At 45.5% G+C, this 16,258-nt stretch overlaps 1 protein-coding gene across 1 annotated transcript in view; it reads left to right on the plus strand.

Annotated features, from left to right (window-relative positions):
• LOC147693527 (vomeronasal type-2 receptor 26-like) overlaps nt 1–16,258 on the plus strand; it is a 233,995-nt gene that overhangs the window by 71,946 nt on the left and 145,791 nt on the right. Inside the window, exon 4 of the mRNA XM_086936044.1 lies at nt 10,439–10,450. Coding sequence (XP_086792170.1) covers nt 10,439–10,450 — 12 coding nt within the window. The remainder of the gene's footprint in view (nt 1–10,438; nt 10,451–16,258) is intronic.

Consider the following 16,258-nt stretch of genomic DNA (forward strand, 5'->3'; position numbering starts at 1 on the left):
GTGAAGTGCTAAATTCCTGCCCCTCTGTGTGGCCTGAGAAAGAAGCTGAGAGCTGCGTGCAGAGGGAGGAGCAGTGCGCTGTAAATAGCGCCATCTGCTGAGGAGAATCGCGCTGTGTGGCCTGAGGGCACTGTGAGGGGAATCGAGCTGGAGGAGCCTACCCTCGTTTTGGCGCGCTGTCCGCCATTTAATTAATTAATTAAGAAGGGAGCCTACCCCTGATCGCAGCCGGAGATCACCGTCGCAGCCCGGGCGCTGAGGAGACTGTGAAGGGACTTTATAACAGGAAAGGGAGCCTACCCCTTGTCCTGTCCTCGCGCTGTGTGGCAGGGCCGAAAATCACCGCCGCCGCCCGGCGCCGCCGTGAGGAGACCCCCCTGCTGGGGTGTGCATCGTTGCGGCAGCCCCCGATGCCAGGAGGGGGCCGCCGAAGTAGAGTGAGGGCCGCACTAGGCCTGGAAGCCGTCCAGGCCCGTGTCATGTGACGGGAGCGCCTGGTGGCGTCATTGGCCACGCCCCCGCCACGCCGCGCACGGATTGGCTGCGCGGCCAAGCCCCCGAGAAGGCCGCGCAGGGATTGGTGGATGGCCGGGAAGGCCAGAAGAAGCGGAATCGGAGCCCCGGGTCCCCGTGAGGTAGGAGGGGGACCTGGGTGAAGCGCCGGAGCAAGAGCGACCGGAGCGGGAGGCCACCCCGCCGGTCTGTGCCCGGGTGAGGACGGAGAGCCACCCAGCAGACTGCCCCGCCTGTAGGACTCTGTGTGAGAGGGGGAGAGGAGGGGGCATCGAGGCACTCTGTCGGTGCCGGCCCCCCTCCACGGAAGAACGCCCCGCCGGGCAGGGCACCACGAGAGTAGCGAGTAACCTGCAGGGCTCCGTGTGGTGGAGGAGCCCTGCCATCACGCACAGGAGCCGGCCGGAGAAAGTCTGAATTCCTGCGGGGCTTCCAGCCAGTCAGAAGAGTCCCGCACACCGGCATAGTGAAGTCCTGGGTCCCCGGGCGAAAGAAAGGGCCCGGGAGAGAAACAGGGAGAGGGCCCAGATAGAGGCCACAAGCCCCGTCAGTCGGCACCTGCAGAGGTGGAACACGAGTGCCTCCGCCGGTGAAGAAGGGCCCCTAGTGTTGCCGCAAGTCCCGTGGCTGGTTGCAAGGGCACAGAGGGGGGGCCTCGAGACACATTGTCGGTGCCTGCCCCCCCCCCCCCCCTTATCCCGGGAGCCCTGGGAGAAGGCCAGCAGCGTGGATGGAGCCTGGAGCCAGAAACCTGGAGTAACCGGTGAGTGAGGCCTCAAACACACTGTGGGGAGGGGAGAGAGGGCAACGGGACACAGGGTCGGTGTCCGCCCCCCTCCCTGTCAACTTGTAAGGGCCTAAGTGCCTAGAGGCCGGGAAAAAGCCGCTAGTGACTGCTGGGGGACTAGTCAAACCCAGGACTCCCATTAGGCCTTTTTGAACTGCCTATAGAGACCCCTGCTTACCAGGAAGGCGAAAGGGGGAAATACAAGATGTCCTCGTGACCCCCAAGGAACAGTTGTACATTCATCGACCAAGGGTGATAGGCCTAAGGAGTAGCACGTGTCACCGGGTGCCTTATGCCCTGTGCCTAATGAGATGGTTACTTCCCCCATAGTGAAACGTAGGTTAAGTGTCTACCCATAAATGATTAAATGTTCCACGCTGGTCTCTGTTATACTAAAATACTTATTAGAAGGTAAATGAGGGCTAGTTCGTTATTGAGAGGTGTGCATTGTTGACTTGCTCCCTTTACTCTACTCTAAGAGAATGTACTGCTGAAATGTTTTACTCCTGATCCAGGGAAGGGTAATTCCAACTTAATGTTGCAGCTACTGACAGGTGTTTCATTTGGGAAAGTGTTTACATCTAATGAGATCTTACATTGAAAGGAGTGTTATGTCCTCATGCAATGAACCGTTTATTCCTACTCACGGAAAATGTGATGCCGGCCTGGTTCAAATGTTATTGATGCCAATGCACTGCTTGATGTTTGTGTTGCGGGGGGGCTGAGGAGTCATGTTCCTGTCTGGTATTATATGATGCGTTTCCCTTACAGGGGCTGGGTTGGCATTGTCACGCATGAGGTGTACTTGCGCTAATGTTGCAACTTACAATTTCAGCCAACCCCCTAAGGATGAGATCCGGAGTTGGCCCCGCCAGATTGGCCCCAGGTCTAGTGTTTTATTAACCATCCTTTTTCCTTGCAGCTATGGACTATGGACTCAACCCTTTTGTCCCATGTAGATAATTCCCCTGATGTACTTGGCTCCGGTGCCAGTTGGTGCCTTGTTGTGACTACCACTATTTTGTTCCTTTTTTTATCTTGCAGGTTGGAGACATAACTAAACTTAATCTTTTTCCAACCAAAGGTGGTGTCGTGACTCTTTTGTGGTGTGATTGGTGTGTCGTCTGTGGGTACTGCGTGAATGCTTCACATGTCCTCGAAGTTTGGCCTGCCCGCTTGATGCCATGCTACCCCCTTGGAGATTTGGGTAACCCCCATTTCTTACAGGTAGCATTTGCTGCAAACGTTTAGCGCAAGCATATGGAACTTTATAAGGATTCAGAACAATGTTGACTTCTGTATGCAATCAATTTTTCTGCTTTTTAGAACATAATGTGTCCTTTTATCTACAATGGACGCAAGGACGCATTTTGTGCCAAAATATATTGCCAAATGCCAGTCTAGCATTTTGTGTAAATATGCAGTTTCATGTACTTGTTCAGAACTTGTACATAACAAACATTTCACACAACCCTAAATAACTTTAAATTCTTCAAATGATATTACTTGATGAACTTTTCAAGATGTAAAAGTTGTTCTACAAATCTGCTACTCTTAGAGGCAATTCTGATAAACATGTTTGCTGTGATAAAATCCACAAGTAACAAACCTATAACTAGTTTTCCCAGCTTAAATTACCCCAACTCTTGTACTGACAAGAATTGGGGTCATTTAAGCTACACACGAAGTTGCTAACTCCAGGCTTTCGCTGGAGAAAAATGCCTCCGAAAATAGCACAAGAAAACTGTAGCTAACAGGGATCAAAATTAGATTTGGGGAAAAACTGACAACAATGGTAACCAATGTAGGATCTCCAAACATTTGGAGGTAAACGTCGGTAAGGAGGTGTAAGTATCTCTGATAATTGTGAAGAAATTGGCATATTAAAGATATTTTCACAAAGAAACAAAATAGCATGCAAATACCGATTCTGAACGAAATATTTCAGTATCCAAAATGGATTACACTACAAATTAACACATACATCAAAACCAGCATCTTGAGCGGCTAGTTAGGAATCCCTTATGGAAAAGCATCCAACTATGCCTTTTTTGGGGGGCTGAAACACTGAGCAAACTGTTGTAAAAAGTCTGTTGTGGTGATAGCTGGTTCATTAACTCTACTGCCACGACTAGGAAAGAATATTCCGCTGAGGAGTAGTACATCAGGTCAGGACGGGTTTGCAAGGTACAAAATGTCTTCCTGGGGTGTGAAAGTAAACTAGCCTGATGTTTGCTGTGTTTATGGAATAACTGGACAGATACTTGGTACAAGTGATCAACATAAACAGCCTTCATGAAGATCAGGGATAGCTAAAGCTGAGATAGATTGATTGCTGCTGTAGATTATAGAAACACCCTTGTTCGACCCTATAGAATGCAATCCCACTGGTGCGGTCAATAGCATCAGCACACCAGCATGTGCTCGGGAACAGCAGTGCCTGCAACGTGTATAATTGAATGCTTGTAACTGGCAAGTGCTACCCAGCTAGATGTGGTGGCGGAAGGCTTGGAGAAGAGGCAGGTTTGGTGGACTGGTTGTGGAAGGCAGCAGTAACATTGTAGAAGAATCCGATACCAGTCAAACAAATAACTAATATGGAGTAATCAGGAAGCCTGCTTTTCCTTTCTTACTCTTCTTCCTTTTCACATACTGGTTTCATGAGTTTTGCACTGAGTGTAGTGTAGTTCCTATATTCCCAATAGGCTCTGCGCATTGGAATATTATGTCCTGTAGTTTAGACATAGGACCGAGGTTGACTTGGTCTCTACCGAATATATTAGACTTAATTGCGAGTGCTAGCTAGCTCAGAGGTCACTAGAAACTTCCTCGAATTCATCAGCCGCGGTCGGTGGAGGGAGTTCCGGTGGGGCAGGCAGGCGGGGCGGGGGAGGGGCAGTGTGGTAGGTGATAAACACCGGAATATGGATGATTGCAGGTAAGTAACCTATTAAATTAATAAAACGAATTTCTTTCCGTGCCCTGCATCGCATTTTGCACGGACCGCGGCTGGAATTCACAAGAAGGGATTCGTTTCTGACAACCGCAAAAACGTGACAACTTTGTTTCCCAAGAATAAGAAATTAATCTCTAGAGTCGCGGAAACAATAGATAACTATTTTATTCAGTCAATTGTGCATGCTTAGTTTCACAAGAGGTGCAGAGAAATAGAGAATAAAAGTATTTATTGAACAGTCTTCTTTCACAAGCATAAGAAATGTACTGCTACAATCGTAATACTGGTTATAAAGTACAAGGCATATAATACGAAAAGTATTATAAAGTAGTACTGTAAAAGCATGGAATGGTTTCTAAGCCATATAAAATAACATATAATACATACAGTGATAAAATAAAGACTAAAAGTACTCAACTGGTGCTTCTAAAAAAACGCCTACCCCGGTGTACCTAACCTAAGTCTAGTACAAGGGAAGAAGTAAGTGAGGTGTAGCTTAAGTTTAGTATTCTTTGCCAAGAATCTATTCCAAGAATTCTTTAAGGGTCTAATCAACTCCGTACCTTGGTTTTAGAATGAAGGAGGTCTTGTATCTCTCTCTCAGGACTCAATTTCCCAGCAACCCGCAAGTGTAGCCTGGAAACACTGGAGCTGGATTTCTCGGCAGGAGAAAGTACAGCATCTCTAAGTGTGTCAGCTGGAGGGTCGGCTTCCTTTGGCACTTGTTGCTGCAGGGCGCGTCGGGCAAGTAGATAGTCGAACTGTTCCAAACCACCGTCTGGGCAAATGTAGGCATATTTATACCTTGAAGGTGCCGAGTTTGACGTGTGATTGGACATAATAACGTCATCAAAGACTCTGTTCTTTGAAAACTCCATGATTTCCTAGATAAATTAGTATTCAGGCAAGGGGAAGTCCCTAGCTGCTGAAGGCGGGTTTTTTTAAGAAATCGTGGTTGATTCTCGGAACTTAGTGGAGGTAGCCATGCCGTGTTTGGGCTGCATAGGCTCAGTCTATATATGGTAAAGATTTATATGCCTATATAAGGATCGGGTAATTTATACCCATATATGGGCATGAATCTGGAAAATTACACTAGGGTCCTAGATTCGTACATAACATGAGAAATCTAACTGCTTTTCAACATATGAGCCCTTAGGTGACGACAGCGTTACATCTCATGAAATGTAAACTTGTAGCATATCATGAGCTCTGTCATCATTCCTTACACTACTGCTCATTCCTCCTTCATTGAACTAAGTCATCTGGTGGCTTTCAGTGAAGGGATCTGAGTGACTCCATGCGTTTCTCAGTTCTTTTAACTGTGATATTTGTCTGGGAACTTCCCCCTCACATTTTTTAACAAACTTCTTTTTCAAAAAGATTTTCAGTGCCAGGTTAATCACTGACAAGTGGAATTAAGGCTTGTATTACAAGTATTCTCTTTCTTGTCAAATGAGGTAAAAGCAGGGTAAAAACTATCTTCCCTTGGGCTTAACGATTTTTTGTTCCCTATCCAGTGTTGTAACCCAAGCCTCTAGAATGACCTGCTTATCCACCTCCTCCATCAATCTGATGTTGCGACATTCCTCTGCATTCTAATTGCCCTGCTCCTTGGTTGTCACAATTTAGAAGGATAGCTTGAAAAGGGTCATAAGACAAGTCAAATGCTAGGACCCTGTGCTATATGCTCACCACTTCAAATACTCTCCAGGACACTGGCATGCACTATCACTTATCTGTGACATCTCACACCACAGTGTTACTCCTAATTTGGTGCCAAGTCCTTGGTCAGTGTTGGAAATGGCTCTTTATGAAATGGTTACCCCAAACTTTTTGCCTTCTTTCTTTTTTTTGCTATCCTTGGTTCTGTTGGTTGTAGGACTCTATTCACTTTACCACTGGGAGCTAAAGTGCATGTGCTTTCTCGCTAAACATGGTATAATTGGTGTATACCGGATACCCTATGCCCGGGCCTGTTTTCAAATGCTTCTAGTGGGACTGCAGCACTATTGTGCTTCCCACGTAGGTAGCCTGTCAAACCTGTCTCAGGCTTGCCTTCGCAGGGCCTGTGTGTGCAGTTTATTGCCACTTCAACTTGGCAGCTAAATCAAATTAGCAAGTCCTAAACTCCCTTTTCACAGCATATAAGTTACTCCTAAGGTAGGCACATGGCTCACAAAGGCCAGAGTGCTATGTAAGTAAAAGGTAGGACATTTACTGTTATGTTCAGCATGTCATGGCAGTGTCAAACAGCCTTTTTACTTTTTCACTACTGTGAGGCCTACCCCCCTCATAGGTTAGCACTGGGAATTCCTTAATATACTTTTAAGATGAGATGTAATAACTGATAAGAGAGGAGTAGCTGCTCTATTTTTTATTTGCTTGTAATGGTAACGGAAAATCCTCTTTATTGGTGAAGTTGGGTTTAACTTTACTATTTTAGAAATGTCACTTTTAGCGAGTGGACAGTTCTCTGTGCTTATCACTCTGTGTCTGTGTGCATTCCCTATAGACAGTCACAAACACAGGGCACAGTCACCTGCATCTGCATTTCTCTGCATACGTATGGGTCTTACTGGGCAGGAGGGAAGAGAGGAGTTGACACTTACACTTCAATAGGCAGTGTCCTGTCCTCACACAGGACTGGGCTGAAAGTTGACCTGTGCACTTCAAAGATTTTGCTTTGAAGTCACTGCCACTTCAAATGTTTGAGTATACGTATTGGGTTTCTGACTCCTTCAAATCAAACACTTTGTTCGACTTGTATCCAGATGCTTCTGGATCTACATCTGCACACTGGCAGAAAGGTTGCTGTGCTGCCAGAAGTGACTGCCACTCTGCTAACTGCTTTGCTATTTTGGGATGCTCCCTGCTGTGCTGAATGAGGGACTGCTATTTTGCTTCCTGCCTTGTTGCTCTGGCCTGCTGCCATTTGGAGTGCTTCATTCAAAGTGCTCTGCAGGGGCTTTCTGGCTTGCTCCCTGTTAAGTCTCAGGATCATGAAAGACTTTGCCCGACTTCTGCCATGGGACTCTGCAAATTGTGAGTCCGGCAGCCCAAACCTGACAAAGATCAGCCGTGTCTGACCGCTAACTCTCCAAAGGTACAGCACTTTGCTGTTGAACCTGCAACAATCTTCTACGACAATCAGCAGTCTACACCAATCTTGATCCCTGTGTCTGATACTACAAACACACCACACTACCAAGGGAAGCCCTGTCAGCAACCATGGGAGCAGAACCAACGTTGCATGCAGATGGACAGCTGCTCACCTGTGCCCTGAGGGAAATCTCAGCGGCTGTGCACCTTTCGCAGATAGCACGTCGTCACACGACCTTCACACCTGAGAGCCCCCCAGTGATGGGGACCGTAAACTGTGAGGCCTTCAACCCTGTGACTCCAGAAACTAGGTACTATGTGTGTGTGATCTTGTGAGCCGAGCCGCATGCATGCAGGCAGCCGAGACTCATTAAACCCACAGTCCCGAGTGACCGTAGACCGCTTTCATTCAAGTGTCTCTTTGGAAATACTGTTTGTGGCCACAATATTAAACGGAAGGAGTTCATAGCCATCCCTACCTTAAACTTAGGCTATTGCTCCTCAGTCAAAAGTAATTTATGATATTGTTGCCAAAGAACTGTATATACTTGCATACTTTATATTATCATGTCTTGAAAAGTACTTATTCGATTTTTATCATTTTGGTCTTGTTATCTCAATTAAAAAGTGGAATATTTTTTAAAAAACGGTGTGGAGTCTTTTTGTGGTGTACTCATTGTGTTACTGTCTGTGTGTGTTGCACAAATACTTTACACCTGCCTATTTTTATAAGTCTGCCTTCTCTGTGCCAAGCTACCAGAGGGTGAGCACAGGTTATCTTAGCTAGGTATCTAGCTTACCCTGACCAGACTGGTGGGTTTTGCCTGACGTGTGTATATACCTCAGCCAACCAGAGGCCCCATTTCTTACAGTCAGTGAGACAGATACGTGTTATCATGTGAATATTTGTCACACTTTGATGTTTTTACTGTGATGTTTTATTCTATAACAGGTAAGCATGTACAAAGCATAAGAGTATGATTGACTAATAACTTGTATCCAACCATATTTCATTGCTGGTCATCATCTGCATAGGCATAGGCTCCAGTCAACTGTACCACATTGACATATTGATTTTCGAGTTCCTATTACTTTTAAGGGGCACTGTTTGTTTTTTAATAGGTTCTGATCCCTACATCCACTTTTCTTCATTTTGGTGTCATTTTATCACTACATTTTGTTCTGTTTTGTTAGAATAACTGCCTGTCTTTTCTCTATTTTATTGCTTCTCTTACTATTAAAACCTACTTAGTTAGATTGTGACCATCTATCTGTGACCCATCCATGTAATAGTGTATTTTAGAAGTGATCACATCAATCAACTAATCAATCATTTAATTTGAGATGTCATCAGTGATGTCATCAATGATGTCATGTAACATTTCATGAGTGACATAATATGTGAGTTCATAGGCAGTGCATAGCAGGGGCTAAAGGTATTGTTAGCCAATAAATTAAGTGGTGAATATCAAAGTTTTTGTTGTTGTTTAAATGTTAGTTTTTACCTTATTTCAACACCCAGCTTTTTCACTGAACTTTCAGATTTTTGTGTTGCTAATAATTGTGGCCATGTTTGACCAATCTCCATGAAACTTTAAAAAAAGATGCTACTTTTGGACTGGTTTGTGCATGAAAAGTATGTGAGTGATCCGTCAAGTAGGGGCTGAGAAAAAAAGGGGGGGGGGTCTAAAAAAACAATCTCCATGGATATTTCAATATACTTCTTTAGAATCTTGATTCAGCCCCTCTGAATACTGTATGGGATGTAAAGAAAGCTTATCTTAGAGGCATTTTATCTAGTCTGAGTTCAGCACAAAATAAAAGGGTCAGGGAGGAAATCAAAGTTCTGGAAACTTCCATTAATACTCTTCAATGTGCCTTGGCACAGGCCCTGAGCCCCGCCGTCAAAACCCAAACAGAAAGTGAATTGATATTGGCAAAATCTAAACTGGCAGACTACATGGAGGCCAGGGTACGACCAAAGTGGGAAGCCAGAAAATTATCTCACTATGTGTTTGGGGAGGGGTGCAGGAAACTCTTGGAAGATCAAAGCCAAACCGTCCAGGAAACGTATTAAAGATCTAAAATGCCAAATTTCAGGTAAAATAATCTCCAAGGACTGCAAGATTGAAAATGCTTTTGTACAGTTTTTTCAAGATCTATGCAAAGAAGAAGGGATATTCTTTCAGGATCTTGAGCTCCTATCTCTTAAGGGGGCCTTAAAAGATAAACAGAACAGCCCTATCAGCATTGAGGAAGTCTACAAAGCTATAAGCAGTTTAAAACAAGCATTTGCAATGCAATAGGTCGCGCCTTAGGAAAGTTTGAGCTATTGGTATTGTAAATGACAATTTTTTTATTTATGTGTTGGTTTTGAAAATACCGAAATTAATAGCGTTGTCATTTACAATGCCAATAGTTTTAATTTTCGCAAATATGACACCTATAGCATTTGTAATGCAATATGTGTTGTATTTACGTGACTTAGATGTGATATTACACATAACAATGGCTTCTAATTTTTGTGACATTTGTAATAAAGCTTGAAACATTGAGAGAACATATTTGAACCAGTTGTTGTTGAATGGTTGCACAGATTGATGCTGTGGTGGCGCTGAATGATGTGGTGGCGACAAGTGATGCTGTGGCTTTCAGTGATGCTTTGGTAGCGTATAGTGATGTTGTGGTGCCCCTGAGTGATGCTGTGGTGGTGCTGAGTGATGCTGTGGTGATGCGATAGATAGATAGAGTGAGTGCGATAGATAGATAGAGTGAGTGCGATAGATAGATAGAGTGAGGGTGATAGATAGATAGACAGACAGACAGACAGACAGACAGACAGACAGACAGACAGACAGATAGATAGATAGAGTGAGGGCGATAGACAGATAGACAGACAGACAGACAGACAGACAGACAGACAGATCTGGATGCGGCTTGCCGGACTTCGCATGCACGCAGCATGACAACGCGACTGTGACATTATGAATACATTTTTAAGTCTAAATAACCACAAACAAGCCCATTGCCCACCCCCCACCCCAATAAAAAAAAAGAACAGCACAAGCTGGGTGTGATAGTATAAAGAAACAGTTCTACCTGGTCCCAGTCCTGGCTCCTTGCCAAGTGTGCACGGTTTCCTGATGGCAGCACAGCATGGCGGGAACTTTGGTTTTACTTTCCGAGTGAAAGCCGCGATAGATGCCGCCGAAGGACAGGGTCGTAATCAGTGGCTAAGGCGCGTAGTCCTTTGCTCTTACTTTAGTAGCCGTTAGTATTACCCGCTCGGCCAGAAGTGTTACCAGATACGATTGACTGTCATGTTTATTTGTATAATTAATAAATGCCTAATGTACGTTCGTCCTGCCTGCAGATAGTTATGTAAATCACAAAGATTACAAGTTCTCAGAGAATGGCAAAGTGGCAAAGAGGTGACAACAGCGAAGTAGATTATATCCTGCTCCGCCAAAAGTTTAACCAGAGATGAATGCTGCCATGTTCTTAAGTAATTAATTGATTCATGCACATCCCGTCCTGCCTGCAGCCTATTAAATAAATTAAGATTCCTGGGAAATGATATGGTGAGTAGCTTATCAGGCAGTCCAATACACTAGTTATGGTGATAGATAGAGTGAGGGCGACAGATAGATAGATAGATAGATAGATAGCTAGATAGATAGATAGATAGATAGATAGATAGAGTGAGGGCGATAGATAAAGTGTATTTATGTTGCATGAGAAGAGTGTAATTATGTGGCGTGTAATTATGTGGCACTGAGTGGTAATATGGGGAGTGTATGTTGTATTCAGTAGAGTGTAATTTTGTGGCGTGTAATTATCTGGCACTGAGTGGTATTTGGAGTGTTTGTTAGCATTGAGTGCAGTGTAATTATGTTGCATATAATTATGTGGCACTGAGTGGTATTATGGGGAGGTTATGTTGTATTCAGTAGAGTGTAATTGTGTGCCGTGTAATTATGTGGCACTGAGTGGTATTATTTGGAGTGTATGTTCCATTGCAGAGTGTGTGAGGGTGCAGAGTGTGAGGGTGCAGAGTGTGAGGGTGCAGAGTGTGTGTGAGTGTGCAGAGTGTGTGTGAGGGTGCAGTGTGTATGTGAGGGTGCAGTGTGTGTGAGGGTGCAGAGTGTGTGAGGGTGCAGAGTGTGTGAGGGTGCAGAGTGTGTCAGGGCAAGGGGAGACAGAGAAGATAGAGAAAGTGAGGCTGGGAGTCGATTTGTTGGGAGGGAGAGTCCAGGGCACAACGCATGCCTTAAAACAAGGCTCTCTCGTTATGCCGCTGGCTTCTAAAGTGTTAATTGCAGTCTTAATTTCTCCCCTATTGAGTAACCTTTCTTCTGTCCTCCTTACCTCTTTATCCTTAGAAGGAGTAAGGTGAAGAGCATTGATCACTGAAGCGTGCGGGCGCCTCAGTTCTACCTAATAGTGTATTTTTTTAGTATCTCCCCAAGTTTACCCTATGTATTTAAACGATGTGTTTGTCGAATATTTGCGTGGAGTGGGGCAGATTTGTAACGTGTTTATTCATCAACATCCCCTTCTCATTTAACGGCATATGGGAAACATCACTGTGTAACTTCTGCCTCTGTTTGTGTTCCACCTTACAACCAATCACAGCCGGGAAGACCCGGAACCCAGCTCAGACATTCGCGGAACGTGCGCTCTTATCTTCTCACTACAGAAAACAACCGTGTTAGATCAAGTATGCAACTACAAGAGAAGAATCACCCTAGTTTCATGTGACAGAGGTCACAAAAGTATATTTTGCAAATGTACCTGAAAAGCACTGAATATATGAGAGACAGAGCGAAGGAAAGGGAGAAGGGTGAGGGAGAGAGAAAGAGAAGGAAGGGGGAGGGAGAGTGAGGTAGGGATGGGATGCAAGAGGGTGAGAGAGAGGAGAGGGAGGGAAGAGGGAGAGAGAGAGAAAGAAGGGCCGAGAGATGGAGGGAGAGAAGAGGGAAGGGGAGAGGGAGCAAGAGAGAGGGAAGGGGAGAGGGAGCAAGAGAGAGAGAAGGAAGGGGCAAGAGAGGGTGGAGAGAGGGGAGGTAAGAAGGAGGGAGAGAAAGAGAGAGAGGGGAGGGAGGGAGGAGAGAGGGGGAGAAAGAAAGAGAGAAGGAAGAGAGCGAGAGAGTGAGGGAAGGAGGGGCGGGAAGAGGGAATGGGAGTGGGAGAAGGAGCAAGAGAGAGAGAGGGTGAGAAAGAATAGAGGGGGGGTCTAAAAAATGACTCTCCATCAGAAAATACTTAGAAGGTCCCAAAAGCGAGACCTGGTGGGCTATTCCAATGCTTGTTTTGTTTGCAGTGGGAAGAGGCTCAGAGGAAGCAGCGATGGAGGAGCTGGGTGTTGGGGATGTAAGCAAATGGTGGAAAAAAGCATTTGGTTGGAAGAGTAAGATAGAGAAGGGGGGAAGGGATGTGAATGGGCAAGCAGCAGATGGCGAGGAAAGACCAAAACCAGAACTGCAGAGGAGCATACAAACTGTCCCTGAGGTGAAGCCTGGCAATAGAACTCTACTATGTTTTGCCACAATCATCATCTAAAGTGAGTCTGTCGTGAGTTGAGCTGTTCAAAGGTGGTGAATGCGTGAGCACTTCCTGAAATAAACTGTTATCGTCTGTTGTGACAGTGTACACGGCGACAGTGCAGGAGCAGCAACAGTCACCAACTTCCAGGGCATTCGGAAGCTTTCACACTAGCAGGGTGCAACACTCATTCATCTCGCACATGGTTGACGCAGTTTGCTCAGGGTGGAGGAGCAGCTCTGACACCCTACATTTTGCATACGAGTCCCCGAGGGGTCTAAAAATGGCCTAACTCTTGGAAAGCGCCTGCAGTAAACACGACACGTACAAAAACACTCACAAAATTAAATCTGCCATTCTACGGTGAAAAGCAATGAGCACTGAAGTTTACGTGGGACGGCATGGACAGTTTTATAAGAGTGTGAGCTCCTGCAGGAAGGTGCAGCGACCCCATGGGCGCTGTGCATGTGTGACAAACCATTCGTCACAGCCGGTCAAAGAACAAGGCTGTTACTGAGGGGAAAGACGAAGCGGTTCGAGTCAATGAGGGAGATGCTGCAGGAGGGGTGAGAGAAACTGCGTGGGAGTCCAGCGCGGCCACGCTAATTCAACAAGCCATACACATATGAGAAATATGCATTTAATTGATATAAATGCTATTGATTTACATAGTGGTTATCCTTAAAAGGTGTCATGGATCCCAACCCTCGTTGGACACCCTTCTTGCATGAAAGTAAAAAACAAGTTATGTTGGGGAGAGCAATATGTATAGCTATGCTAACTTTACTGAGCCAACACTCCGATTATCCAGGAGTTCCAGCTCCCATGCAACAAAGCTCGCTCTGCCCTCAGACAAAAGAAGGAAAAAAAAGCGCTACATTGGTTGCCACATGGACCTTTCTGGCCCACACCCAAAATATAGCACTTCTGAAAAATTAATAAACCGATTTAGACATTAATGCATCAAAAAAGTATTCCGCAAAGCTTTACGATAGAGTAAAATCTCCATACCTTAAAACAATACTTTTTACTTTTGCAAAGAATAATAATAAAGGAACCGGGCAAACCGGATAAATGGAAAAAAAGCACTAGTGTGGGAAGGGGAAAACGAAGGAACACAGACTACAGAGAAAACGGGAGACACCTTGGTGACTGGAGACAGAGAGGGCCGCGAAGTAGGGGGAAAGGGAAGGCAGCTGGAGACGTTGAGTGAGGAGACCAGAAACGAAAGAATAAATAAAGGTGCTTCACCATGCTGTTTGAAAGAAAATCATAACCGTTGGCATCTGGTTGAACAGATTATAAAAAGTGGTATGTAAATATACATTTTTTATTTAAACTACTGATTTCCAGACATAGGCTGCCGACACCGCCTTGGCTGAAAGGACAAAGTTGCTTCCCAGCCGAATGCGTTTGAAATGCATCAACACCTTGCTTCTGAAAGACAACCACTGAAGCCGCCAGCAAGTCTGTAGTGGTGTGAAACGCCAAGTCTGGGTGTGAAACGTCCCAATAGTTAGTAGATGTGTTTGAATGGGAGTCTGAAGTGGCACAATAAAGTGAAATGTTGCCCCCTTGTAAAGATCGTTATCATAGAGAGAAAGTTTAAATCTTGCTTTGATGAACTTTCACATATAGGTGCTGTTTAAACAAGTTTCTTACGGAGATAAGAATGATGTACAAAGATTCAATTCTGTTTGCGCTGTAAAACGCAGCAGCCACAGGTACAAACTAGAAAGCACAGGCAAGGCAGGAAAAGCAAAGCAGATGGCCGCGTGTTCACGCGCACGTGCACGCAAGCTTGTAGCCAACCAGCAAAGCTGGGTAGCACTTTTGAGAACCCCTTTTACAACATTAAACAAGCCTGAATCGACTCTCCCACAACTTGAAGTATTACCTTCCACAGCTCGCTACTCAGAACGGCCAACGTGAAGCGAACCATCCTCCCAATTCGGACCTGCGCCAGCGGATCCCGTTACTAAACCAAGCGAAGGATAACGACGTGAGCATGCACCTCAGCTGTACGTGAGCAAGTCACGCTGTGCGCGTTTCCATGTGCCGTGAGCATGCACATCGGACGTCTAGGGAGCTCGTCATCACCTTCTGCGTCGCCTGCTGTTGCCGAGCCTGAGCCACTAACCCTGCACACCTAGGGGGAAGGACCGGCCTCGAGAGCAGCGGGGGACTCCTGAGTCAGCCCGGTGAGTAGGGGGGGATGTGTAAATACTGTGTTTTTGGTGCATCAGGATAGCGAGACAGGAGATGGGCACTTCGAGTGTGTGGATGCACGTGTGTGACTGTGTGTGTGCGTGAGCCTGTGAGTAGGTGGGTGGGTGGGGGGGGGTGAGGGTGTGTGTATGCAGTGTGTGTACCTGCGTGTGTGTATGCAGTGTGTGTGTATGCAGAGTGTGTGTGTGTGTGCGGAACTGAGAGAGGCATGGCTGACTGAGATCGGAGATGTGCACGGCTGGGGGGGCGGGGCCAGGGGGCGCGTTCACGATGTGTAATCGGCGCTCGTGGCCAGATCTAGGTCGCTTGAAAAGGAACTTGGTAGCAATAGGTCTAGCGAGACCTAAAAAGGGGAAGCCTCTGGCTCGGATGCCCTTCTCAACAAAATGTATATTCTACTAAAAGAAGAATTAGTCCCGATCCTGCTTAAACTTTTTAACTTAGCCTATATTTTTAATCAAGAGTTACCATCTTCTTGGGATTTAGCCACTATAACTATCCTCCTTAAAGCCAAAAAATATCCTAGGATTTGTGAGTCGTATGGACCTATTTCACTTCTAAATAGTGACTATAAGATCTATACGCAAATACTCACTAAGCACTAAGATGGGATGGTAGGATCTTTGGTACATACCGACCAAAAAGGCTTTATAAAGGGAGGGCAATTACATGACGTGACACATAAGTTAGTTGGCATTATCCATCTGGCTATGGAGTATGGTAATCCTCTGACGGTTATGACATTCAATGCCGCAAAGGCTTTTGATAGGGTCAATTGCCTTTTCTTTTTAAGGTGATCCAACATTTTATTTAGGAGAAACTTTTCTATCTACTGTCAAAGCCCTTTACAAAAATCCTCTAGCCAGAGTGTTGGTCAATGGGACTTTGTCTAACCTTCTAAATATTGGTAGGGGAACTAGGCAGGGATGCCGGTATTCACCTGCTCCTTTTCAACCTCTACATTGAGCAATTGGCCTTAAGATTGAGAGCATGTAGGAATATTTCCCCCTTTGTGTGCAACGGCTGGGAGAAAAAGATCAGGCTATATGCTAATGATCTTTACAGGTCACCTACCTCCATTCCTACAAGCAATTTGGGAACTATTTGAGAGTTTTGGCAAGATATCC

Source organism: Lissotriton vulgaris, chromosome 8 (assembly GCF_964263255.1).
Source record: "Lissotriton vulgaris chromosome 8, aLisVul1.2, whole genome shotgun sequence".
In the NCBI taxonomy this organism is placed as follows: domain Eukaryota; kingdom Metazoa; phylum Chordata; class Amphibia; order Caudata; family Salamandridae; genus Lissotriton; species Lissotriton vulgaris.